The sequence below is a fragment of the Lissotriton helveticus genome, chromosome 2_1 (genome assembly GCF_964261635.1).
Source record: "Lissotriton helveticus chromosome 2_1, aLisHel1.1, whole genome shotgun sequence".
Taxonomy (NCBI): Eukaryota; Metazoa; Chordata; class Amphibia; order Caudata; family Salamandridae; genus Lissotriton; species Lissotriton helveticus.
The window spans coordinates 150062280-150090196 of NC_136059.1; the positions used below are offsets into that span (position 1 = coordinate 150062280).

The 27917-nt window shown below is 46.8% G+C and overlaps 1 protein-coding gene across 1 annotated transcript in view; it reads right to left on the reverse strand.

The window, feature by feature from the left end:
- Positions 1 to 405: 405 nt before the first annotated feature.
- LOC144819257 (receptor-type tyrosine-protein phosphatase mu-like) overlaps positions 406 to 27917 on the reverse strand; it is a 643238-nt gene continuing 615726 nt past the window's right edge. The window contains exons 23-24 of the mRNA XM_078677226.1: positions 26097 to 26232; positions 406 to 1522 (exon numbers count right to left, since the gene is read on the reverse strand). Of these exons, the coding sequence (XP_078533352.1) occupies positions 1448 to 1522; positions 26097 to 26232 (211 nt within the window). The 3' untranslated portion in view covers positions 406 to 1447. The remainder of the gene's footprint in view (positions 1523 to 26096; positions 26233 to 27917) is intronic.

Below are 27917 nucleotides of genomic sequence, written 5' to 3' on the forward strand. Positions count from 1 at the left end.
CTGGGGAGGAAGAAGCTTCCTGGTACACGCAACAAGAATCTGGAACCAACTACCACTAGACATAAAAACCAGCCCATCCTTGAAATCCTTCAGAAAGGAAGTTAAAACATGGCTTTTCTCTGCACAGCTCTAGTCAACATCTTCAAGAGCCAGTGGTACGTCTCAGCGCCAAGACGCCCTCGGGCATTCGCACGCTATATAAATAGAAAAATCAAATCAAATCAAATCAAATCAAGTAAACCCGGAAATGCGTCAAAATTGTACCCCTTTCCATTAGAGGCGCCATGAGGAGAAACATCTGCATTTTTCCTCGTTGTTTCGCTTTCTAAGTGTGCTGCAATCTGGAACATACTTAGAGAGAGGAAAAATACCTAAAAAAATAGTTTTTCTGCAGGTAGGGAAAAGTTCCTGTATAAAAACAATCCTGCGTATAATGCAGGCAAACTTGGTGCAAGGTGCATGCGTTGGCAGCACACAGTGCGCTAGCGCAGGGAGAGAGCAGGAATGCACCAGATCTCAGTAGATATGGAGCATTCCTGCAGTCTCCATGTTAACTAGCGCAGCAAGTTGTCTTTCTGCTCTGTGATGCGTCAAATATTGATGAATCTGCCCTTAAATTAGGTATGTTTGACAGGTGCGCTCTCAAAATTCACACCAAAAATTGAGGAAACAGATTTTTCATTGAAATGGAGTAAATAGGTTGTCTGTTAAACGTAGTCTAAGACTTTTACATACCACGCCCGCTTAAAATTTAATATAGGATATATGTGCCCTACCACCTTTTATGTGAGCAGCCAAATGGTGGGAATATTACACAAGTGTCAAAAAGGTACAAACTTAATTTGCTTCATTTTTTTGCACTGGTAGTAAGTGCTCTTGTGCCAGACATGGAGGATGCGACACAGTAAGGAAGAAGGTGATGTCACAGAAGAGACAAACGGTGCTGGCATTCTCTAAGTCAGGTACTTTCTGCTTCACTTCACGACTCCAGGCGATGAAAGGAAACTGTGTCATCTATTTTTTTCAATCAGTTTCTGTCGACTTTCATGATGTAGATGATGCCACTGAGTAGTTGTCCTTGTTGTTTGTGAATGGCCATGCCTACAGGGCCTGTTTACATTCCTGTTGGCATGGCTATCCTTGTATTCTGTATCACAGAAGCTCAGCTACACTCTGAACATGTCATTACAGATGGAGCATTTAGGGGTCATCCTTCCAGCGCAGTCTTTCAGCAGCGGCTGTGCAGCAGTTGCAGTAATCCAGGTTTTTTCATAGTTATAACTTGTAGCAGGCCTGCTTTGGGGGTACACTGAGGTATTTCAACAACTAGAATATTAAAGTAAGCAGCATTAGAAGGACCATCTTGAGGCATTGCGGAGAGACTTCCCTGTAGTTACTGTAAGACCCATCAGTGGCATTGATGTGAGGCAGGAACTTCACCTGGACTTTATTTGAAGTTTCCATAGGTTTCAAATGACCCCAAGTAGCTATGGGCCAACTGGTAGCAGAAGGAGTACTGGCTCTGTGAAGAGAGAAAAAACTATTTACAATTTACAATCAATAGGATCTATCGTTAATACTATCAGATCAATACATCGCTAGACCGCCCCTGACCAAGGTGTATCAAAAGTAGAGTGGGAGCTGTCTGCTCACTTCGGCCAAGTTAGTATTCTTGTGGCAAAGTGACCAAGTCAAATTCTTTGAAAATATGTCTGTCTGACATCTGCCAACAACTAACCAACTCTTGCCAAAAACAAATTGATCGGAGACCAAAACTAATCATCTTACTTTTCTGGAGTTTTGTTCATGAAAAACTGCTAGTTTCTGTGAATCTACAAACACATTTCCAGATCTAGTATTTTTAATCACTGACATGTGCAGTTCACTGTATCACTCCTTTAACCCATTATCCACCTCTGCAAAGTGTGACCATACGTAGAAAAGTGCAGGGGGACGACCCTATAATAAGTGATGTCATCACAAGATGATAGATACATCCTGGATAATGGTAATCAGTGGGATCCACTGCTTTTCCAAATTTAACAAGAAATGTACTCAACGAATCTGGTTGTGCATCTTTGGGCTGACGCAGGGTTTAAACAAGCATTGGCATAGCCAATGGGTCTCGCCTTTGGTACCTTTTAAGTGTTTAGCCATGCAACAGTTGATGTTGTTGCACCAAGGATATTGTGCTGCATAACTAAATACTTATGAGGTCCCAAAAGCGCGCTGCCTAGGCGAGACCAAAAAAACTGAATCTGGGCCAAAATAATCTCCAATGCAAATGAAGTATTATTCTTTAGCTTTCATCAGGCGTTGTTATAGATCTTTATGTTAACACATATTTATCAGGTGGCATCACTTCTGTGCATGTGCATTATACATTAGTTTAAGGCAGTTTAATGGTAACAAAGTATTTTATAGATTGCTTCTGCTACTGTAGTTAATAGATTGTACTATTCCTCAACTTATGATATGCAATTTACCTCCCTGAATCTGAATTTGCATTACTGGTATTAAAAACCATTCGGTATCTACAGAGATTAACACAGTGTAATAGCAGTCCAGGCTTTATATCAGTCCACCCTAAAAGGCTTTAGGCTTTAACATATGGATTTCACACTGAATAAGTCAGACCTGCTGCCTGTTGTAATTTTTCATAATAAACAAATTGTATCTATGACATCTATCATAACATTTCATAATGAACCAATCAGGTTTTTTGCCAATATTACTGACTTTTCACCATAACGACTCAGACATACTAAATTGAGAATAGGTTTTCCTACAAGGTAACCATCAGGTACACAGCAATGTGGACACAATTAAAGTTGGCAAACAATATGCAATTCTTCCTGAGAGATTCTTAGAAGAATTCTCACAGTACATTTATTAAAACACCAAGGTTTTTGTCAGAGAAGAAACCAGCACCATAACCCGTTCCTATTATAGTGATTAATGAGAATCCTTGCAACACAACACCTGTTGGACAAGTTACTTACCTTCGGTAATGATATATCTGTGAAAAACATTAGTTAATGATAGATTCCTTACCTTGGAATTACCCCCAGGCGTCAGACTGGATCCGAAAAGTTTTCGTCAGCAGTACTCCAGAGCATCGGAAGCTGGCGTCGTGCGGCTTCGCGTCCGTCGTTGGCGTCGTGGTCGCCGGAGTGACGTCTTGGAAGCTACTTAGATGCTGCCCTCGCGCGCTGACATCAGTTCTGTACACGACTTTCCGCGCCAGGAACGTAGAGACATGCAAGAAACTGACCACTGGTGCAATTAAACTAGGGCCCTGAAAGGGATGACCTTAATCCTAGAAATCAGTTCGCAGAACGGGGAGGATAGGTGGGGCGGTAAATAATCTATCACTAACTAATGTGTCTTACAGGTATATCCTTACCGAAGGTAAGTAACTCGTGCATCTGAAAGAAACATGTTAGTGATACATTCCTTACCTTAGAATAGATACCCCAGCAATACCAACCCCTGTGGTGGGTCTGCGAACCAAGATCACACCAGATAATCTTGGAGAACAGAACGGCCAAAGAAGCCGTCCCTCCAGACCTGTCTGTCTAGGCAGTAGCTCTTGGTAAACGTTTACAGCGAGGCCCACAAATTAACTCTTGTCCCAAAGCAATAGGGGCACCCGTCACCCTGGTAGAATGGGCGCGTAGCCCTATTGGAGGCTACTTCCTAGCCAAGGAGTAGCATGATTTGATGCACAGAACGACCCACCGAGAGATGGTCTGCTTGTGCATGGCCCAACCTTTCCTGGCCCCCACGTAGTCAACAAAGAGCTGATCATCCACCCAGAACTGTTGTGTGCGGTTCATATAGAATGAGAGTCCACGTTTGGGTCTAGACGGTGGAGCCTCTCTTCTAAGCATGAGCGCCAAATCCGTTCCGCTCACGGATTTCGCGGATTTTCTGTAAATCCGCAATCCGCGAACTCCCGCGAATTTACCGAAAATCCGCAAATCCGCGAGCGGCGGATTCGGGGGGCAAAAGTTCAAGCCTCTTCTGTCTCTTCATCTACTGCTCTGATCGGTCTCAGACCTTTTCTACACACAAGAGGCATGTGCACTCGCATGGAAGCCCCGCACATTTGGTCCTGCTCACACACTCGCGGTGTGCACCGTCTTCCCGCCATTGACCCACTATGATGGACAGCTCACCCAAGGGACCCCTGCGCCCTTCAGCGCGATAGCATAGTAACACACACATGGTCGCTGGAACTAGTTGAAGCTCAAATTCAGTGACTCATTCATCAGCCCAAAAACAATTGTGCGCGTCATCGAGGCTGGGCAGGTGTGCCTTCTTCCCAAATCTACAGTCGAAAATCAGCTGTGATGCTGGATAGAGGCCTTTGTATCCTTGACTTTCACGAGCGCAATCCTCATGCTGTTCCTATGACCAGGAGCTTCTGTCTCTTCATCTGCTGCTCTGATGGGTCTCTGAGCTTTTATACACACAAGAGGCATTTGCACTCGCATGGAAGCCCCGCCCACACACTCGCGGTGTGCACCGTCTTCCCGCCATTGACCCACTATGATGGACAGCTCACCCAAGGGACCCCTGCGCCTTTCGGGGCGATTGCATAGTAACACACACATGGTCGCTGGAACTAGTTGAAGCTCAAATTCAGTGACTCATTCATCAGCCCAAATCCGCAAATCCGCAAATCCGCAAAATCCACGGATTTTGCGGATCCACGATCCGCAAAATCCGCGGATCGTGGATCCGCAAAATCCGCCCATGCCTACTCTCTTCCTCTTTTGAGGGATGCGGAGGCGGAAAGAAGGTGGGCAAAGTGATGGTCTGCCCAATGTGAAAGGCAGTGACAACCTTTGGCAGAAAAGTTGGACGTGTTCTTAGGACAACTTTGTCCGGATGGACAGAAAGAAAAGGAGGTTTAGAAGAAAGAGCCTGGAGCCCACTCACTCTTCTGGCAGAGGTGATGGCAACTAGGAAAGCAGTCTTTAAAGTGAGAAGATGAAGAGGACAGTTGTGAAGTACCTCAAAAGGAGCACACATCAGAGAGGTCAGAACGAGATTCAAGTCCATCTGAGGCATCACGAAAAGAACAGGAGGGAACATTTACGTAATGCCTTATAAGAATCTATTTACAACCGGTGACTTGAAAAGAGAAGGCTGTTCAGGAAGCCTTACAAAGGCTGAAATGGTCGAAAGATAGCCCTTGATAGTGCCCAGAGTAGAGACCTGCTGGGCCGGAGAAAGAAGGAACAGAAGAACCTCCAAAAGAGGGGCAGAAACAGGATCCACAGCCTTTGCTATGCACCAGGCCACAAATTTGTTCCACCTGCAGACGTAAACCGTTTTAGTGGAGGGATGCCTGGCTGCCAAGAGAACATCACAGACTTCGGGAGACACATCAAAAGACATCAACTGCCGCCGCTCAATCTCCACGCATGGAGGTGGAGGCTGGACAGGTTCGGGTGGAGGACTGTCCCCTGCTGCTGCGAGAGAAGATCCTCCCGAAGAGGCAGTCGGATCAGGGGATCGATGGCAATGCTGAGTAGCTCGGGATACTAGTATCTTCGTGCCCAATCCGGAGCCACAAGAATGACTTGGGCCCGGTCACGCCTGATCTTCTTCAGCACTCTGGGCAAAAGTGGTATAGGCGGAAAGGCGTACAACAGACCGCAACTCCACTCGTGATCAAAAGCGTTGCGTAGTGAGTGCCGCCTTGGAAATTACAACGCTCAGAACTGCTGACATTGCACGTTCTCTACGGTGGCGAATAGATCTAACCAAGGCTCTCCTCACTGCTGAAAGAGACCTAGGGCTAGATGTAAGTAATTCAAATTTACCGACTCATAAATACCGAATTTTACCGATTCGGTATTTATGAATCGGTAAATTAGAAGAAGGGAGATATAGGTAAAAAAAAAAATTTTTATTACCGATTCTGTAAAATTCGGTATTGCCCATTGATTCCTATGGGCCTTGAAGCCCATAGGAATAAATGGGCAATACCGATTCGGTATTTACCGAATCGGTAAATACCGAATCCTGCAAGGGTGCAGGGGGTGTCATTTTGACACCCTCTAGCACCCCAAATACAGGCACGTGTAAGATGTGGCACACATACATGCCCTAAGGGCATGTCTGTGTGTCACATTGCACAGGTGTGCATGCACAGATGTGCATGCACACCTGTATTCGGTATTTTACCACCCAATAGGATTGGGTGGTAAAATACCGACTCTTAAGGGCCTGTGGCACTCTTTGAAGTGCCACCTACATCTCATTTACAGAATCGGTAAATTTACCGATTCGGTATTTTACCGATTCTGCATATTTACCGAATCGGTAAATTTACCGATTCTGTAAATGAGATGCCCCCTTCATGCCAAATTCTAAATACCGGTCGGTAACGGACGAAATCGGCCATTACCGACTGGTATTTGGGCTCCTACATATGGCCCCTTGTGCCATATCCGAGGGCAGACGCCATTCACGATCCACCTTGCACCGATGGCTGAGTTTGTCTGCCCTGGCGTTCAGAGAACCTGCCAGGTGTTGAACCACCAAGGAAATGCCCTGATGTTCCAGCCATGTCCAGAGGTGCAGAGCCTCCTGACATAGGGTCCACGACCCCACCCGCCCTGTTTATTGCAGTACCATTAGCGGGGATGTTGTCCGTGAATACCTGCACCACACTTCCCAGGACAGAGGGAAGGAATGCTTTCAGTGCAAGTCGGATCACCTGAAGCTCCAAAAGGTTGATGTGGAGCCTGGACTCCCCTGGAGACCAGAGGCCACGGATCTCTGCCTCTCCCATGTGGCCACCCCATCCCAGGAGGGACACATCCGTCACTACTGTGTGCTCTGGTTGGGGAAGGGAGAGTGATCTGCCATTGACCCAATCGTGATTCCTGAGCGACCACTGCAATTGTCGTGCAGTGCCCTTCGAGACCTGGACGTGATCGGGCAGATTGCCCTGATGCTGTGCCCACTGAGAATTCAGGTCCCACTGCAGAGCCCGCATATGCCATCTGGCATGATTTACCAACAGGATGCAGGAGGCCATCAGGCCAGCAGCCGGAGGGTCATCCTGACTGAAACCCAGGATAGAGGCTGAAAGATTGGAATCATAGCCTGAATATCCCAGACTCATTGCTCGGGAGGATACACCTGAAACTGCGTCGAGTCCTGAGGGAGCTTCTGGGAGGGAACATGGTGCGACTTCGGCGCGTTGATGGATAACCCCAGCAAATGCAGGAGGTCAGCCGTAGTCTGGAGGTGGGAGACGACTGTCTGGGGCGAGCCCGCCTTCAACAACCAGTCATTGAGATAGGGGAAGACTGGAACCCCTGATCCGCACAGATGGGCTGCGACCACCGCCATCACTTTCGTGAACACCCAAGGGGCAATGATAAGGCCAAAGGGAACTGAAAATGATCATGGCCTACTGTGAACAGCAGGTAACGCCGGTGGGCCGGTAGGACGAGAATGTGGAAAAATGTGTCCTGCAAGTCCAACGCTACCATCCAGTCTCCAGGGTTGAGAGCAGATAAGACCTGAGCCAGCGTCAACATCTTGAACTTCGCCTTTCGGAGGAAGGGGTTGACGTTCCTGAGGTCCAAGATAGGACTCAGGCCCTTGTCCTTCTTGGGTACCAGAAAGTAGTGGGAATAGCAACCAAAACCAACATCTGGCACAGGAATGCGCTCAATGGCCCCCTTGGCCAAGAGGGCCATAACTTCCTCTTGCAGAAGTTGCAGATGATCTCCCGACATGCACTGATACTGGGGTGGCATGGCTGGAGGGGTAGACTCGAAGGGGAGGGAGTAGCCCCTTCTGGCAATTTGCAGCACCCACTTGTCCGATGTGATGGTACGCCAGTGGGGGAGGTGATGGCGAATCCTGCCGCCCACTGGCGTTTGATGGGCCTGAAAGCTCGGACTAGTGAGGCTTTGAGGCAGATGCTGCAGGGGTGGAGGTGGACTGACCCACCCGCTGGCATCCCTGCCCCGCCACGGCGTGGTCCACGTCCGCAGCCGCCTCTATGTTGGGTCTACGACTTGTGGCTGAACAAACATGTTGGGGCGCCCCTTCCTTTGCCACGAAAGGGACAAAAAGCAGAAGTGGCCGTGCGCGTGGTGCAAAGGCCCAAGGACTTGGCTGTAGCCCGTGAGTCCTTAAAGCGCTCCAGCGCATGATCAGATTTCTCATCAAAAAGGCGATGGCCATAAAAGGGCATGTCCATAAGGGAGTTTTGGACATCCCCAAAAAGGCCAGTGGACCACAGCCAGGCGTGGTGGTGGAGCGCCACCGTCGTGGAAATCGCTCTGTCTAGCGAGTCCGCAGTATCCAGTCCACACCATATGGTGAACTTCGCTGCATCCCTCCCCTCAGCAATAGCCTGGAAGAGCAGTGTCCGGGCCTCCTCCAGACGCTGAGGCAGCACTTGGGCAATCGTATCCCACACAGAGTTGGAGTAGTGGCCCAGGAGGCATGCAGTGTTCACCTACCGCAGCGCTAAGCTGGCAGATAAAAACAGTTTCTTACCAAACTGCTCCAGCTTCTTGGATTCCCTATCTGGAGGAGCGTTAGGGAATGCGCTCTGGGAAGTAGAGGCCTGGTTAACCAGACTCTTGGGGTGGGGTGGGTGGACAGAAAAACTGGGTTGCCCAGAGCCGGGGGTGGCGTCTGGCCACGCTCCTATCCACAGGAGCCCCTGTGGTGGGCCTGGACCAAGTGCCCATAACAACGTCAGTCAGTGCTTCATTGAACGGCAGCAGAGGCTCCGAAGAGCTTACTGTCGGCTGGAGCACCTCAGTGAGGAGATTAGTCCTCAGGGCCACCGCAGGAAGTTCGAGGTCAAGGGACTTGGCTGCCCTACGCAACATCACACTAAAGGTCGCTCCCTCCTCTGAAGCCACAGAAGGAGGAGAGAGGAGGCCAAGGTCAGGCAATTGGTCAAGACCACTGACATCCCCTAATTATTCTGCCCAGTCCTGATCCAACTCGCACTGCTGCATGAGAGGGTCCTCAGCCCCCTCCCAGTCCTCCCCTTCCTCCATGGCCTGAGGAACAGGTCGAAAATATGGAGGCTGAACATAAGGATAGAAATCCCCCATCGGCGATGGCATCAGCATCGAACGAAGCCGGACCAGCGCCGTGTTCAGTTCGGGGCTGAAACGGGGACCGACGCTGTCCGAGGGACTGGACAACGTCACAGGCAGTGCTGGGGGAGTCGACGCCAGCGGAGGATTCGTGAGGTCAACCGGCGTCGACCGGGATCTAGGCCTGGATCCAAGGGGTTCCTGCGACGCCGGGTCCGAAGCCGCCGGCAGCACAGGGCAAGGACCCCCAGTCGGGCCCGCGGTGGCCGACAGACCAAAAAGAGCAGCCACGGCTGAAAGAAAGTCTTGAACCTGGGCCGGAGCCGCGCTTGGACCCAGAAATGATGGGTATGCCGGGGTCGACTGCACAGGCTCCGCTGGAGCCGCGTGGTAGTACTGCCCGCACTCTCAGCCGCGCCGCGCGACCGGCGAGGGGAAGTCGGAGAACGATGATGCTTCTTCGACTTCTTCTTTGAGTGCCTCGACTTACTTGACCCTGAGTGCGAGGACTTGGAACCCGAAGAATGGTGATGGGGTTCCGTGACCGGTCTCTCGACTTCCTCCTCGACCGGGATCTCGAACTGCGCGGAGCCGACTGCCGGGCTTCCAGCAACTTTTGGGACCGCTCCCGAAAAGTCTTCGGCGCAATGGCCCCACAGTCGGAGCATGACCTGGGGTCATGGTCGCGCTCCAGGCAGTAGAGACACACGTCGTGGAGGGATACTGCTGACAAAAACTTTCCGGATCCAGTCTGATGCCTGGAGGTAATTCAAAGGTAAGGAATCTATCACTAATGTGTTTCAGATTACAAGCTTTAAGACAATGTAATAACAATCCACTCTTATGCAGTTCGCAATGAATGAGTCAGGCCTAGTGCCTTTGTCATAACTTTTCATAATACACACATTAGTCTAATGACATCTGATGTAAGTGAATTAAAAAGGTCTATAACCTTTATTATTGGCTCGTCACCATCACCAACTCAAGCCAACTTTATCGCACATCAGCTTTCTTCACGAGGTAGCCATCAGGCAGTCAGCAAAATTACAAATACTGATAAATTCACAGTTGGCAAAAATACAATCGCTCTGAAGGAGTTCTAATACAGATTATTACAGAGAAAACCTTCTATCCCAAGGGTTTATCTGAGGTCGTGACCAACACCAAAATCCGATCCAAGTAAATGAATCTCTGAGAGTCTATGTAACAACATTTAACAGCCTCCAACACAGCTTAAAAACAAACTATCCCTAATCGTCCATCAGCTTTAATTAATGCACTCGCAGCAAGGAAGCCAGGTCTACTACCTTTGTTGTACTTTTTGTAATAAACAGATCAGACCGATGGCATCTGACATTAGTTTTTTCAATCAATCGATCAAGCCAATTGTCTTCATCAATTGCTTCTCACCGTAACCACCTAAGCTGGCCACCATCTGGCACACGCCCATAAAATCACAAATAAATACAAAATTACAGTTGGCAAAACAATATACAACTCCACTGAAAAAGCATAACGATTATCTCACTGAAAACCTACAAATGTTTGGCAGAGGAGTAACCAACATAAAAAAAAACATTGCCTACTATGGTAATATTTGAAATTCTCTGTAGCAAAATATCTGTTTGCAGCCTTTAACACAGTACAATGACAATCAACTCTTAAAGGTCTAATGGTTCTAATGGTTCTAACTAATGCTTTTTCCTGCATTTGCAGCAACTTGTCATAATAGACTTATCATACCGTACCATACCTGTAGCATCTGATCTGAACCACCCCCACAAACTTCAGGCCTATAGGCTTTAACATTAGCTTGTCAACATAACTGTTGTAATTTGGGTAACTGGGCAAAACTCAGAACTGAAAGTGGCCTTCTGGGGTAGAGAATGGATACCTCTCTTTCAGTGTGAATCAGTCTTAGTGACTGCATTGAGCTCCTGGTAATCCACAAAGAACCAGAGTTCAGGGCTCGTACCTTGAGAGGCTGCTTTGTGGACCAGCACCACTGGGCTGGACGAAGGGCTGCTTCAGGGCACAATTACCGCTAGCTCCAGCATTTTGTAGACGTCCTCCTTTATGCTGGGTCCCACCTTGTAAGATAAGATAGCCTGTAGCCCTTATTATTCACAGGCATATTGTCCCCAGTGTCAATATCATGGGTACACCATGTAGCGAGTCCTGGGGTTAGGGTGATGAGAGAGGCAAACTGTCCCAACACTTTGTAACAGTGCCTCTGTTGCTCTGATGTCATGGTAGGGGAGGACTTAGCAGCCTCTCTTGACCCATACTGCTCCTTGGAAAAAAGGAGGTCGTGGAGAGGTTTACCCTCCTCCTAAACTCAATCCTCTGTGACCAGGAGCATGGTAGCCTCAAACCCCTCAAAGTGGGGTTTGAGGTGATTGACATGCAGGACCCATAAAGGGTTCCTGGGGTCTTGAGGTCTACCAAGGAGGTGGACCCCCCTTGAGTTCTTGTAGCTCATAGGGCCCCAACTATCAGTCTTGTATGGCCCTGGGCTCTACAGGCTCGATCACCCATACTTTTTGGTCAGGCTGAAACCCACCCAGAGTGGCCTTCTGGTCACATCCTCCTGGCTGGCTTCTGATTCTCCTTTGTCCTTTTTCCTAAACGCTTACTCTGGTCAGCATAAAACTGACCACATCCTGTTGGGCTTTTTTTGGGAGCTTGCTCTCATCCCTCCTTCACTAGACTGAGTGGCCGTCTGACAGGGTTGCACCAGGCTCAGGCACCTTAGGCTCACTATACAGGAAACCATTTCTCCTGTAAATCAGGTGATCACCAGAGGTGTTGCCAACTGCCTGGGCCTCAGCCTGCCGTCAAACGCTCTCCAGAGTAGGGCACTCATTCTGCGCTCTGCAGAACTCCTTCCTGGTGGGACCTCGTTCCTTTTGCCAAATAGTCAGTTTAGGTAGAATTCTGGGGCAGTGATGTCCTCCTCTGTACGTTCTGGGGCTTCGCCCTCCGGCTCTGCCTCCTCCCGGACCATGTGAGTTTCATGAGTGGCATTCCCACACCCTAGGTCCTTCCTCTTCTTGGCAGGAATCTGGGCATTTCTTCAAAGCTGCAGGTCCTCCAGACTACCCTCTCAGGCAGCCATGGACCATGTGATTAGGCACACCTATGCAGGCAACACTAGAGTATCCAAGTGAGACCGGACCTCCACCTCTTTCCATGTAGGACCCCACACCTCTGCCTTAGATGACACCTGGTGGCCCCCCGCCCTCGGAAATCCACCCACTCCCACAGACCACTCACGAAACCTCGGCATCATCCTCAACTCTTCCCTCTCCAGCCAGATCAATACAGCCGCTTCCACCAGCTTCAACTGCCTGCGCATCCTCTGCAAAACCTTCAATTGGATCCCCCCGACTGCAGAAAGACCCTCACCCATGTGCTCATAACCAGCAGACTGGACTACGGAAACGCCCTATATGCCGGAATCAACAGAGCTCTAATACACAAACTCCAAACCATCTAGAACGCCGCTGCCAGACTTGTTCTTGGGACACCGCGTCACGAACACATGACACAACACCTATGAGACCTCCACTGGCACCCGGTCGAGAAAAGGGTCACCTTCAAACTTCTCACAAATGCCAGTTGGTCACTATCAATGGGCAGAGGGTAGAGGCTCTGGTAGTCACAGGACCCAGCATGACAAACATCAGATATGGTTTAGATTCAGAAGGCAATCTGTACATAAAGAGTGTAAAATTTGGGAGGGACAGGAGGTATGCATATATGTACATATGCATCTATATATGTGTATACATATATGTGTGTATGTATGTGGTAATGCATGCATGTTTTATTTTTATCGCGCAAACCTTGCCAACAGACAGCAGGACTGCTGTACAGGGTGAAAGATAAGCATAAAGTTGGGCGATTGGAGAGGTAGTTGGTTTCTGGGAGATTCCAGTGGCATGGTGAGCACGGTACCCACATCTGTGCATACCCGTCCCACTTGGGGTGACAAATGCGAAAAGAACAATTGATGGATAGAATGCTGAACAATGTAAAACATTCATCCCCAGTACAGAGATCTGGGCTTAAATCCATCGTCCTAGGCTACCTTTTTCCTGTCCAGGGAGAACCCGGCCCGGCAGTTTGGGCTGGATTGTTCCCAAGGGGAGCATGGTCAAGACTGGGTCAAGACTAATTTTCATTTGGCTGGGTTCAAACTGGGGTGGTCAGCAAAAAATTATGGATTAAACCCAGATCTGTGACTGAGGGTCAATGTTTGATGTGTTCAGCATTCCGTTCATCATTTGTTCTTTTTGCTTTGGTCACCCTAAGTGGGATGGGTATGCCCAGACTTGGGTGCCACTGGATTCAAGCTAGCCTGGCTGATGAGGGTTGATACCCCGAAACTGTTCCCAGGATGTTTGTTTCCAGTCTAGTAGAACCTGGCCTGGCAGTTCAGGCTGGACTTTTCCCATGAGGAGCAGGGTCAATACATATTTGCATATGTCTGAGTCCAAACTGGGGTGGTATGGTGATCAAAAAAGCGATGAATTAAGCCCAGATTTGTGATTGAGGTGAATGTTTGACTTGTTCAGCATTCCGTCCATCATTTGTACTTTTTGCCTTTGTTAGAATACTAGATCTAAGTAAGCAAAACAGCATTTCATCTGCTGGAAATCCTTCTAAGATGTTCTCAATATGTCATGCTCTTGTTCATCCTGTTGCAGATAATACTTCCACTTCCCCATCTCAAAGGTTTTTCTCAGATCTCTCATTTTGTTCCTGTATAAAAATCACTAAACTATTGATATTACATTCTACTGACCAGATGTACATTTTCAGTACAAGTTTCCACCCCAACCCACTCTTAAACCTTTCAGCCTTCACCCGGTCTTCTTTTTATCCAGTAGTTTTAGACAACATTCTTTCTAAGTTTCATTTTTTCACATCAGGCTTGCCATTGCATCCATGCCCCATCTCGCAATACTTCATTAGGTTCTAGTATAGTACCTGACATGGAAAAAGTTATTTTATCCTCCTCCTGAAAAAGTCTATGCTTGATCCTGCTATTCGATCCATGAATCGACAGATTTCTCTGTTGCGTATGACCGATGAGAGCGTTGAAAGCAGTGTGAATCAGCAACTGTCTAGATCCATCGAGAAACATTCTTGCTTAAATCCCCCTTAGTCAGGTTTCCAGCCGAATCTCAGCACGGAGACTGCCTTAGTTGCTGCACCAAATAACACCAGGATGATTCTGGATGTCAGCGGTTCATATGCCCATATTCTTTCAGGTCTTAGTGCAGCCTTCAAAGCAGTCTCCCATGAGATCTTGTTGACAGGCTTAATACCTTTGGTATTAAGAACACAGTACATAATAGGTTCTCACCCTTTCTCTACAGACGATCCCAAGCAGTTTTGCTGGCTCACTTTCACTCCCCATTTAAGTCCATCAATTTTGGAGTTCCACAGGGCTCTTCACTGAGCCCCATGCTTTTTCATTCATGTGGTCACACTAGTTTCACTTACTACATTGTAAGGCCTCACATTTAATATTTATGCTGACAATACCTAATTTATCCTTCATCTTTAAGGAAATCTTGACCATCTGCAGAACCATTTCAAAGGCTTTTTATGCCCGGTGTTCGGATGGATGATTGCAAACTCTCCCAAGGATAATGCCAAGAAGGCCAAGATCATTGTGTTTGGTAAGCTCTTTGAGAACCTCACCCATGGAGGAGACTGTAAGCTTGACACTTGACATTTGGCACTATGTTGGAGGAGGATCATGGAGCGAGCAAGCTGCGAGCAGCTGAGTCACAGCCGAGTCCCAGGAGACGCCGTCACCGTCACAGGAGACACCGCCACCACCACAAGATTGCCCCCTCCCGGGGCCTAAGGTTTCAGCTGCGGTGCAGTACGACACAAAAGTGGCCCGTGCTCGGGCAGCCGGAGCAGCCTGCTGCTCGTCGCGATCTGGTTGCTGGTGGTCGCTGCTACCACTGTCAGTGATAACGCGGCAATCACCAGCACTTAACGACTCAAAGTATTCTTGCCTGAAACTATAAAGGCTACAAAAAGGGCTAATTAGCTCGCCATTAAATCTCCCATTTTAACTATTTCATCCAGTTAATCCAGTTAAGTAAATTTAATCCAGCTGATTGACTGTCTTTGAGTCCTCGTGGCATGCATACGCCGCACATCTGTTGTCTGCAGGTGTGGTTTTGCTGGGAGGATCAGCAGGGTGGCAGTTCTATCTCTGGAGGGAAAAAAGGGCAATCACACATCCAGGGGCTCAGACAGTAGCACCAACTAAGCACCTGCCAGCACGGGAGTAGGGGTCCCCAGCAGCAGGGGAGAGCATGGCAGCTTTTGCATCCTGGACAGGGTCCACTAGGGTAGGAACGGAGGTGACAGGAGCAGTGGCAAGGGGCAAAAAAGCTAGGTCTTGTTGCACGATTGAGCCCCGGGCTGCAGAAGCTGCCCGACAAGGCTAGGGTGCGGCTTGCAGTCCGGGGGTGCTCCATACCCCTCACACTCATCAACTCGTGCATCAACCAGCGCAGTCTCACTGCATTACCTGGACTGGATAACTTCCATGATAGCCAAATGACTGAAAGACTCTCCTGTTAACTTGACGAGGCAAACAAGACCCACATGGTGCGTTCATTGGGGCATGGGGGCGTAGCCCCCCTGCCCGCAGCTCCCTCGGCTCTTTGAACTTAAGTAAACTGATTCAGTTTACTTAAGTTCAAAGAGCCGAGGGAGAACTGACATCATGCCAGCATGACGTCGGACCGCCCACCCCTTCAGAGTCTGAAGTGGGTGGGCGGTCTGGCGTCATGTTGACTGACATGATTGTCAGACCAGTGGGGGGCAAGGCAGCAGCACAACACAAGTGCGAATGAGTGGGGACGGAGGGCGAATTTTCGCACCGTGCCCACTCATGCGCACTTGTGTTTTGACTTGTTTGTGCATGCCTATTAGGAGCCCTTTGGGCTCCTAATGGGCGTGCGACGGTCAAAGAATAGCCGTGCCCCTAAGTCAAGCCTGGCGCTGCTGGCAGCACCATGATTGGCTGAGAGGGGCTGTAGGCGCCAACGTACTCTGGGCGGCGCGGACCTGCTCAGGACCTCAGGTAGGATTTTTAAAATGTAGTTTATTAATAACCCCCCGCCCCTCCCCCTCCGTGACCCTCTCCCCCCCTCCACGACTGGGAGAGAGTCTGAGACGGTGTGCTTCTTATATTTATCAATGGTCATTTTAATGTATATTGTGAGATAGGTTTGCTAGAAAAAGGTCACATTTACGATCTGATGGCATGTGGATAGTGGTACACTTTAGATTTATGTCAGCAAATTCAACACACTGTCTGCTTCCCGTAGGTGGCGCTGCAACCCTGATCAGCTCAACCTATTTTAAAGGGATACCAGCTGGGTGTCGGAGCATAGAAATGAAACAGAGAGTTCCCACCTCCTCCACAGAGCAGCTCCTCCAGGCACGATAAGAGGCGCTTGTCTCGAGAGTGGGGGGTGGGGGGAGGTGACTAGTGTGCACGGCCCGGGCGTTTCAGGCAGAGCTCTGTAAGAGAGTAGCAGGAAGCCACCCTGCAGGCAGGATGCATCAGAGCTCAGCATACCGCACAGGCATGAAGCAGAAGCCAGAAGAACACAGGCATCAGCGGGCATTAGAGCTCATTGCATAGGGCACAGGCAGGAAGCAGCCGTCAGAGAACAGGCAGGAAGGAAGCAGCAGGCATCAAAGCTCATGCATAGGGGAGGACACAGGCAGTAAGCAGCAGTCACCGACAGGTAGGAAGCAGCAAGCAGACTTAAGGTAGAACTGGAAGGCCAGCGCCCACGCTCTTCAGCTGCTGCACGCGTTTTCCCCTCGGCCTTCAGAGTCCACTTGAAAACCATGCTGAGTTAGCCATGGGGTGCGGAGTTCAGGGTCTACCGTCTACGTGAAGAGCCTGGGCATGAGGGACTTTGAGTATTGGCATTGTATGTACACATTCAGACCCACTCTTCAGAGCCTACTGAATTAAATTCAGAAGTGAATGTCAGCTTCACCACGAGTCTGCTGCCCACAGGTAATCATTTTTGGGAATCGCCACTTATTTTTCCTCAACAAACACCACCCTCCCAACTCCCCTGGCACGCGACACTCATCCCCAACTTTTACGCCCTCCCACTTTCAAATGTTGCCAGCCGCCACTGGGAGACAGCGTGAGGTCGGGTAGGTGCACGGGCCTCCAATACCTATGAGGAACTATCTTGAGGGACCCTCAGCCGATTCTCATGGGAGTTCTTCACACTTAACTTGAAATACTACGTCCTTACCTTCTCTGTGGCACTAGATTAATTATTACAGGCAACATATTTTTCCTATCTATTACCACACGTTTTCTGGTCCTGAAGAAGCGCATGGGATCTCCTCCTGAGACCGCTAAATTGTGCGAAACATGTCGACCTAAAAAACATACCCACTAGGGATGTGTTAAAAACCTAGCTACAGCGGGCCATCATGTCCATCACAGCAGGACCACCTTTTTGTTTTTTACAAATGACAGAGGGACTGGACTCCCAGTCTTAATAAATTCCCTAGGTGCCCCTCCAGTCCTTTTTTAACTTCACGTTAGAACACCACTGGCACACATTCCCAACCCCTATGCACCCTTACGGCTTTATCCCAAATAGTTCTCCGAAAAAGTGACCCTTTGGGGGAGCCGTAGGGCATTGCAGCGTCGGCCTGACGAGGAGCAATGGCCCAATGATGAAGCCTGACATCCTTTGGGGTGTGTGAGGGCACCAAGAACAGGACACACTGTCCCAGTAATCACAGTAGTAGAACGACAATTGTTTTCTTTCTTTGCCTTCCTCTCATAGGGACAGTGACTCTCGTGGGATATATTAAGTAAAGAGAAAGTCAGCCCTCAGTGCTTGGCTTGGCAGTCACTAAGAACATTATACAAGTATCTTATAAGGGTAAGGGCAGGCACAGCGAATGCCTTTGTGGGAAACATCAAGCAACCAAAGCAAAATGAGGAATTATCCTGTAGAGACAACACGACTTACTTGAGTTAAATGCAACAGCAACGTTTATTAATGTCGTATACAACTCATCCCACAGACAGCCGGCGGTTGCATCTGCTTTCCACACAGTGCCAACCGTCCGTTTTCAACATTCATTCCCTGCGTGTCATGGCGCGACCCATGATATCACAGAGTGTCCACGTGCTACTCACCCGCGTGGACAAGATACTACCTATCTCTTCTTACAAGAGACCGCAACAGAAAAAGATCAAAGGGGGGTTGGTTGCCCCCTACCTTCCCTACTAACCCCGTCCTGAAGAAGGCTCGCAGGCAAGGCTTAAACATCCTACATGCCACAAGTCGAGTCGAAACGTCGACAACCATATATCCTTGTACCTGGACCCATCCTCATAATCCCTACTACGTGCCACAGATGATTACAATCTGTGATTGTACTAATGAATGTAAATAGACCGTGTAAAATAGCATTGGGACAGGACACCCAGATGGATACATCTGATCAATCTCACCGAATCTCTCTACTCCTTTCTTCACTCTGGGAATAATTCCCCCACACACTTACCTTCGAGCATCCATTCTTTTGCACGTTCACCTCTGCAGCAACCACCAAAATGTATAATGATTTCAATCCATTCATGTAAAGAAATGTGTTTTGTTACATATGAAGCCCATGCTCTGCACATCTTTTCATGCATACTGTGTAAAAAGTTTATATTGAAGTACTGTGACTTATAAAGAGTGCAAATTAATTTTTTGCTCAAAAATTAGGAATTGGAGATTAATTCTGAGAACTTGATTGTTTGTTTTGAGGACCATAGTTCTTCTATATTGTATATGAACAGCATCATTGTAGATCCCTTCACTTCTGCTGTTAGTGCTGAGACATCTATGAATTTTCCCTCTTTGTATACATCTCCCATCGTATGCACCCCTGCCTCATGTAAAATACCAAGTAAGACAGTCCCCCTTGTTACTGAGATAACGGTATGATGTAACAGTGTCATAGCCGGTGCGGGAAACAACCTTTACAACACAACTTTTACAACGCACTACCATTACAACAAAACTTTTACAACGCAACATCCATTACAACGCATGCAATTACAACACAACCATTATAACGCACACCACTACAACGCATGTCATTACAACTCAGTCATTACAACGCATACCATTACAACGCATAACATTACCATCCAACAATTACCCTACTGTTGCACCCCCTGGAGTTAGAATAGTAATTTTACCCCTACACTATCCAACACTTACCCTACTGTTGCACCCCCTGGAGTTAGAATAGTAATTTTACCCCTACACTATCCAACACTTACCCTACTGTTGCACCCCCTGGAGTTAGAATAGTAATTTTTACCCCTACACTATCCAACACTTACCTTACTGTTGCACCCCCTGGAGTTAGAATATAAATTTTTACCACTACACTATCCAATACTTACCAAAACATGCAATGTAATGGTATGCGTTGTTTGGAATGCGTTGTAAGTGTAGTTTTTAAAATTTCGTTGTAATGGCATGCGCTGTAAGGGAATGCGTTGTAATGGATGTTGCGTTGTAAAAAATGTGTTGTAAAGGTATGCGTTGTAAAAGTGTGCGTTGTAACGTCATACATCCGCCGGTGCGTATGACAGAATTTTACTTGCTCGCCTCCCTAGTTCTTTCCACGCGTGGACCGTACATTGCACTGTATCTATTTCCTCTTTTTCAAAAATAGTACTGCTATTCAAAATCATAGCTTTGATTGGTACCGGATGCACTGCACCAGCCTCCACTACTACATGCCGATTGAATCAGGAGCCTGTTGCCAGTAATAGGTGAAGTGCGCCTGAGCTTATAAATAATATAGTTGTAAGTCTCGGGCTGTAAACCCACCCAGGTCATACGGTAGTGTTAACAGTTCCCATTTCATTCTCGTTTTTTTCCCCTCCCCAAACCAATGTGATTAGTAGTGTATAAAGCGTAGTGAAGACATGTTTTGTTAGGCAAATGGGAATATTCATGAATAAATACAAAAACTTCGGGAGCACAACCATCTTTATCAGCGCTATTTTATCTGCTAGCAACAATGGTAGCTTTACCCATCTAGTCACCTGTTTGTCCAGCCGTGTTATTGTCCTCCCATAATTAGTTTGTGAAACCACTTTCACTGTCTTTGTGAATCCGTATTCCCAGGTTTTTTACCGGGTCTGTGCTCATTCCAGCGGGTATCCAAGTTCTGTTTGCGGTGTGCCCGTAGTCAATGGAATAACGATCGACTTAGACCAGTTAATACCTAGCCCCAAATACCATTCAAATCGTACATACTCCGATATGAGTTTCACTAAATGTGCTTCCGGTTCTCTAATATATAAAACCATATCATGTCGATACCTGGATACCGCAAGCGGTCACTGATGAAAGCGTAGTGCCACCTTTGCATATCTCCGTCTTAGGATACATGCCAGTGGCTCAAGCACCACTGCAAATAATAATGGTGATAAGGGGCAACCTTGACTTGTGCCACATTGTATATGCAAATGCATCAGAAGTTTGCCCATTTATGCACACGTGTGCTACAGGGTCAGTGTATAAACATTTGATCCAATTTGTGTAAACTAATGGCACCCTTCTGCGATGTACCACTGCAAACATATATGGCATCCAGCAGGACCGCTACCGCAGGCAACGTTGGTTCTAATATATGTAGCGATACAAATATCGTAGGAAGGTTGTGCGATGTAGAACGAGCTAGCAAAAAACTCATTCGGTCAGGAAGCACCATCACGGGCAGCAATAAACTTAGTCTAGTGGGTACCACTATTGCCAAGATTTTGTCAGTATTAATTAGTGATAGGGGTCTGTATGAATCACAGATCTCGGGTAACTTACCGGGCTTTAATAATGCAGTTATCCGTGCCTCACGAAGCATGGCAAGAAATGTTATTCCACATACGCTTCTAAATACATCTCATAGAGGTAGGGGGCTAGCAAGTCAATATACTCCTTATAGAACTCAGCTGGCAATCCGTCACTTCCTGTAGCTTTCCCATTAGGCAACGTAGTGATGACCTCTTTAATCTCATCTAACGTTATTTTTTGCACTAAAAAGTCTTGTTGCCCACGCAAAAGCCATACTAATGCTTTATCTTCTAGGTATTGTGCAATGTCTGCTTCTTCCACTGATTGCCTGCGTGCATACATATTTTGATAGTGCTGTACAAATGCGTGGAGTATTTCTGGCATGTCATAAGGAATAGTGTTATCCCCGGAGACTGCTTTCACTACGTGTGCTTTTGCCCATGGTTCTGCAATTCTACCAGCTAGTGCTTTTCCAGGCCTACCCCCTCTCCATATTATCTGGCTTTCCTCCATCTAGACATGTGTCGTACTTCCTGGTCTGCTGTCTCATTCTACTCAGTAACTTTTACTCTAATTTCTGCAAATTTAAACTTCAGCTGTTATTTCATACTCCCTTTCGAGGCGCCCTAATTCCAGTTCGAGTTGTCTCATCCTCCCTCGCAACTATTTGAGAACCCCTGCTTACAGTCCTATACAGACACCACGTATTGTCGCCTTGAATGCTTCCCTTATTGTTCCCATACTCTGCACTGAACCTATATTGTGTGCCAAGTACTCAGTGATTGCTTCTCTCATCTCTACGCGAAACCTGGTCTAGCAGAGAGGACGATTGTAAACACCACTGAAATTGTGAAGGGATGTATGTGGGCACTGTCATAATTAGCAGAACTGGGGAGTGATCTGACAGCACTTTTGGTAAGTGTTGGACTTTAGTAGTCCATGTATTCACATCATTCGTGACCAGCCGGAAGTCTAGGCGCCACCACAACTGATGCACATAGGAGTGGCAAGTACCCTCTTTCACCCCAGGGTGTCTCATCCTCCAGACATCTAGCAGACCTAGATCCCTCATGCCTTCTGCAACGGACAGCGCTTTTGGGTGACATGTCTGCCGTAGTCATACAGCCCTCTCTGGGTACCAGCACAATATTAAAATCCTCTCCACACATAATTGCTGATGGGGGCAGCTTATGTATTTTAGCCTCCATTGTCTCATAAAAACAGGGTAATCTGTATTAGGCTCATAAACATTTACAATAGTCATCAGTGTACCGCCTAACTTACCCTGTGCTAGTACATACCACCCCTGTTCATCTTCCTCAACATGTGCAACCTCAAAAGGTACATTCGTTTTTACTAATGTCATCACACCCATCGCATAGGAGGAATGGGAAGACGTCAATCTCACTCCAGCCCATCTAGTTGCCACTTCTTTCGCTGTATGTTTGGTGAGGTGTTTCTTGCAACAGAGCCACCTTAATATTATGCCAGTCTAAATAAGCGAAAACCTGCTGTGTTTTCTTAGGATTGTTGAGGCCTCTAACCTTCCATGTCACCCAGGATATCATATTACCAGTATTATCTGCAATTGTCTCCCATTATCTATTGCGCTATTCTGTATATCTGTATCACTTGATTGTGTATGTGTTTTCATCAACAACTGTACCATGCCTGCCATGCTTTTACACATATACAGTTCCCCAGCCATCCCACCCACCCACTTCAGCATCACAATTATGCTAAGGATCCCCGTATTAAACATAACAACATAATCATGCAACCGCATGTCTCTTATCAAAGGCTAAAACCTTAACCTGGATCAAAAATGAAATTTTAGACCGATGCGGGGTTCACCCTCGGGGGTGGAGGGGGTGGCGGGGGTCGCCAGTAGCCTTCATACCCCTACGTTGTTACAGGGGGGGGGTAGGGATAGGTATATGTGCCCCTCCCCCAGCTAATCCAAAATGTGTCTGAGCGCTAACAATCATGTAACCTCTGCACACGTTAAGTCACAAAGGTGGAACAAAGCATATATATCAATGTCACAAAAATGTTGCTATATGGTCAGTGTTCATTTGCATAGGCAATAGTTCGTATCAGCAATATTACACCAATATTCCTATCCGAATGTCAAATAAAATACACTTTTTTCAGTAATTTCCATATTGTCACCTGTCACCTTTTTAGTTTGTTTTACCAGTTTTTCTGCCCTGTTCATTGCATCTGCGCAGTCCTCATTGACAGCGTCTTTTGCCGTTCTCGATGTCTCTTGTCATTCCAATTATTTATTTATTATTTATTTATTTCACTTGTAGAGCGCATGGTTACACCAACGGTGTCCCCCCGCGCTGAGACATATCTAGATAGGAGTGACTGTAATTTTCCGTGGTACTTATGTTGTACCGTCCTCGGTTTTTGAGAACAGCAATGTCTTCAACTTTCTGCGGAATGAACCTTCACTAGGCTCTGTTCTTATGGTGATTGGCAGGGTGTTCCAGCTTTTAGCTGCTTAATACCTAAAAGAACGAGCCCCCATACGGGCTTTGAATATTCTTGGGATGCTTACTAAAGCCATGTCCCCGCATCTCAGATTTCGTCCTGGGGTATATTTAGTCAGCAATTGTTGCAGGTATCTAGGGCTTTTTGTGAGAGGATGCGGTGGTAATAGCACAGTGCCTTGAACATGGTTCTCTTCTCCACTGGTAGCTAGTGTAAGGTGGTCAGGGCTTTCTTAGTATTAGCTCTCCTTGGAAGGCTGAGAACCAGGTGTGCCGCAGCATTTTGCACGCTTTGTAGTTTAGCAAGGCCTTTTGTGGAAGCGCCTAAATACAAACCCTTTCTTCATGTAAAGGCCCTTGAAGAAAATGCAGCCAAAACATTGTTTTCCCTAACTAAACTCTATCACAAATTATGGAGTCCAACAGACGAGGGGATCCATAGAGTAAATCGGCATAATTGCTACCCACCATAGCCTACGGGCACCATAAGCTATGGGCACCTCGCATTCCCTGGTTGGTATGCAGCTGCATACCGAAAAATATTCAGTCTCCCCAAAACAACAAGATGCACACTGATCCGACTGGAGTTCGGGCTGGTGAACATGAACACTGAGTGTAAAAAGGACTGAATCAAATTCTACCATCAAGTGGCCAGAGCAGACTCTGACTCCATGAAAGGAGCCCTGACTGTGATATTTCAGGACAAGAAGAGCGAATGGTCACGGTATCTCAGCAGTGTGATAACCACACTGAATTTGTCTACAGAATGCCTCACAATCCAGTTATAACATTGCAGCACTTAAAGAAGACTACAAAGAAACAGGGAACCCTCCTATCAAAGGAACAGGAGATAAACGAAATTAGTCACATCTCAGGCGCTGTGCCGCTTCACAAATCACACGAAGACAGTTCCTGTCAACCAAGCCTGAGAGTGGCTATGGGATAACACGCCCTAAGGAACATTTTATTGACTAGGCTCCTGAACTGCCTATTTGGGAATACAGGGCCTAATGGAAAACAGAGCCACCAGGGCAAAGGCACTGCAGGTTGTGCCATATATCTTAAAATCTGTAGAGCACTTAGTCTGTTGCTGTCCAGTGTTGCTTCCCCAAAGCTGAATTTATTCAAGGCCACTATTTTTGCGGAGCAGCGTATGAACATGAAAAGAGGCTGGGTCGTACATTTTCTCGCCTGATGCCCCAATGGATCTATTACGAACTGGCAAGTTCATTGCTACAGCTGGATGGCTACTTGAGGGATACCCACCAGTCAGCATCAGGTATGAACTTGCTTGAACACAAACAATCAATTGGTGGCCCATAGGTTTGGCACCCTATACAGGGACCAGTTTGACATCTGCCCACTGGCTCTACTGTCCCTTTTATGATAGAATTAACTCGTTCTGTTGCTTTGAAATATCTGACATGGCTTGGCTGCTTGACACTTTGCGCTTTCAAAGATATGGTAGACAATAACCTCTCCCAAATCCTTCACACGAGCTGCACTTCAAACCTGCTAGTATTTCACACTGGCTGAATTTTCAAATTTCTCCTCTTAAGTGTCCGTATTGATTCATTTGCACGGCACGCTGCACTTTGGAACACGCTTGCACTTATGCTTTCCGATGTTGTGCTCTCTTTTCTGGAGACCCTATGTCCTATGTTCTTAATGATGCCCCCCGATTTTACCCTAATGCTTTTATAAAGTATTTTGTTTTTTATTTGTCGTCTGTACGCACTTTGGTAATATTGTAAAGATTTTAATTAATCTTGCAATACATTTTTCTTACTTGCTTGTCTTTGGTAAACTCTCCATCTACTCCTGGTTACCCAATTCTCTTGGTGCCCACCCCCACACCTGCTTCTAGAGCTCGGAATCTTGGAGTAACTCATGATGACAGACATTCCATCGAGGCATATTTTAATAGACAACCTTCCACCTGCTTTTTGTGCCTGAAGGTATTAGGAAAAATGCTCAGCTGCCTCCTTGCTCCTCAAGAAAAACGTGGATCCAACCCCTTATCATGTTCAGACTGCACTCTTCTGTTGAATGAACTTCTCAGCTGCCTTCTATAGAAACTACAACTAATTCAGAATGCAGCGACCTGTCTCCCCCTGCGGTTCAACAGTGGAATTACCATTTTAGCTCATCTCTCCACCCTGCATTGGGTGGATATTATTAAGCAATGTCTCTTTATGGCGCTCTGCTTTTGCCATAAGTCCCTTCACTGTCTTCTTTATGACCATTATATGACCTCTTTTTTCCTTCTCGCATCTCTCTGAGATTCCTTTAGTCTCGCACTCAGCATTATGTTCACTTCCCTAAATGTAATAAAGCCTGCATTGGCAGCCGGACATTTACCTGGCACGCTCTCCCCTTCTGTATATCCGAGCGGAAATGTCTCTTTGCAGATTTGACAAACTGCTAAAAACCTGTCTATTCTTTACTTAAGTGTGGACCTGATTTATTGTTTGGTGAATGGGATATTCTGTCACAAACGTGAAGCCTGTCAGCCCTATTGAAGTCAGGCCACTGGAATTATCTGACACAGAGGCAGTCCTGCCGAAGTGGAAACAGAATTGTTGTGTTAGTTAATTACTTACGACATTCGGGATGAGCTGGCATCGCTTGGCCTTTAGGAGCCGGACGACTTGAGATGGGTCCACCAACTTCTCCTCTCGGATTTGTTCGCACAGATTGCTAGCCGCCAAGAACAGCCCTGAGCGGCTGGCCCCATCCCTACGACAGAAGAGGGGGAGTTATGGCAGTGCATATCATGAAGATAACTGAGCTTATCATACAGACTTTAGTGGTGCCAGCGTCAGACGATGGTGTTTGATAGGTGAAATGACAGCAATGTGTAAAATCTAGGAAAACAAACAGATTTATGATATGTATTCGCATAACGTAAACTATTTCATGAAGTTTAATTTCTTGTCTTGGATTTAAGTGTAAGTCTAAAGCAACATGCAAAAGGACCTGGAGTGACAGAGGTTTTGGGAAAGGATGTATACAACAATATTTCCAAGACAGGAGGCAGCATTATTTTTATAATTTATAAGGTGTGGTCTACTGAATATATAGTAGTGCATTTTCCCTAGCACTTAGATGCTAGCACTGGATTCATGTGGTTCCTTTCAGGGCTACTGCTGTGCTAGGGTAATTTGACCAATATAAATTACATCGGGTTTAGCTCATTCATCTACTATGGATAGTGGGAGTGACATTGTTCATCCTTTGATCCCTAACAAGATAACAAGGCTTAGCCTCTGACCCATATTTAGGCCCTCAACAACCACCAATCCACTATCACAGAGTTAAGGTAAGAGATGGAGCTGAAACTAAAGAAAATAAACAGACCCCTGTTGAGCCTTGTTTACTTGCTCATCCTGTCCCAGCATTCATGAACCCTGAGACCAGGGGTAGTGCCAGGGTTATTAAAGGAGAAGGCAGGGCTAACAGCTAACTAACATGAGGCCAGAGATACAAAGTTTTTTTACGTTCGCAGATGGCCTGATTTGCAATATCGGGCCATTTGCAAATGCAAAAAGGCATTTTTAAATTTAAATTGCTATTCGGAAACCTGTTACCGAATCGCAATTTGGATTTGCGATTCTCCTTTGTAAATATTTGTAAAAAAAAGTTTTTACGGACCATTGCCTAAAAAGTAAAAGAAAGCTTTTCATTTTGAAATGCATCTTGTTTCCCTTTAAGGAAAACGGGCTGCATTTAAAAAAAAAAAAGTGCTTTTTTTGAAAAGCAATTGCAGACATTGTGGTCTATTGACCCCTGCAGGCCACCATCGCTGTGATTTTTGCGATCCCCAATGGGTTGCACACCGAGACATACCTCATTAATATTTATGAGATAGGTCTATTTGAGATCCACTAGGAATCGCAAAATGTCCAATACACACATTTGTACCTGGATGTTCACGATAATCATATAGCAAATCACAAAAAAAATCATTATTTTGTAATGCAAACAATTCCCTACGTACATTTGACCCATAGTGTTCTACCTTATTATTGAGTTTTTAATTCGGCCTTCAGAAGTGTTGAATCCATATAAGTAAGTATAGATTTACTGTGTTTATCGGCACATCAAGGCACATTGACAGTATATATTTTCTAGCTACAGAGATGACATAAAAATAATAAATCTATACCTGCACTTTATACCCACTTCCAAGGGCCCAGGACTGGACTGGCACCCCTTGGAAGGGCAAGACTTGCAGAATGCAAAGTCCAGGTGCTGGAGGTGATTAGTTAGAAGTCTTTGGGTCCTTGAGACTCCAGAAGATTAGGAGGCAAGCCAGCAAGCCCTTGGAGTCACTCTGGGTATAGGTTCAATTGTTGTGGGTCCAGTCCTTCTCACCTAGGAAAGGACGGGACAGCAGCAGGCAGCAGGTCAGCAGGTCAGCA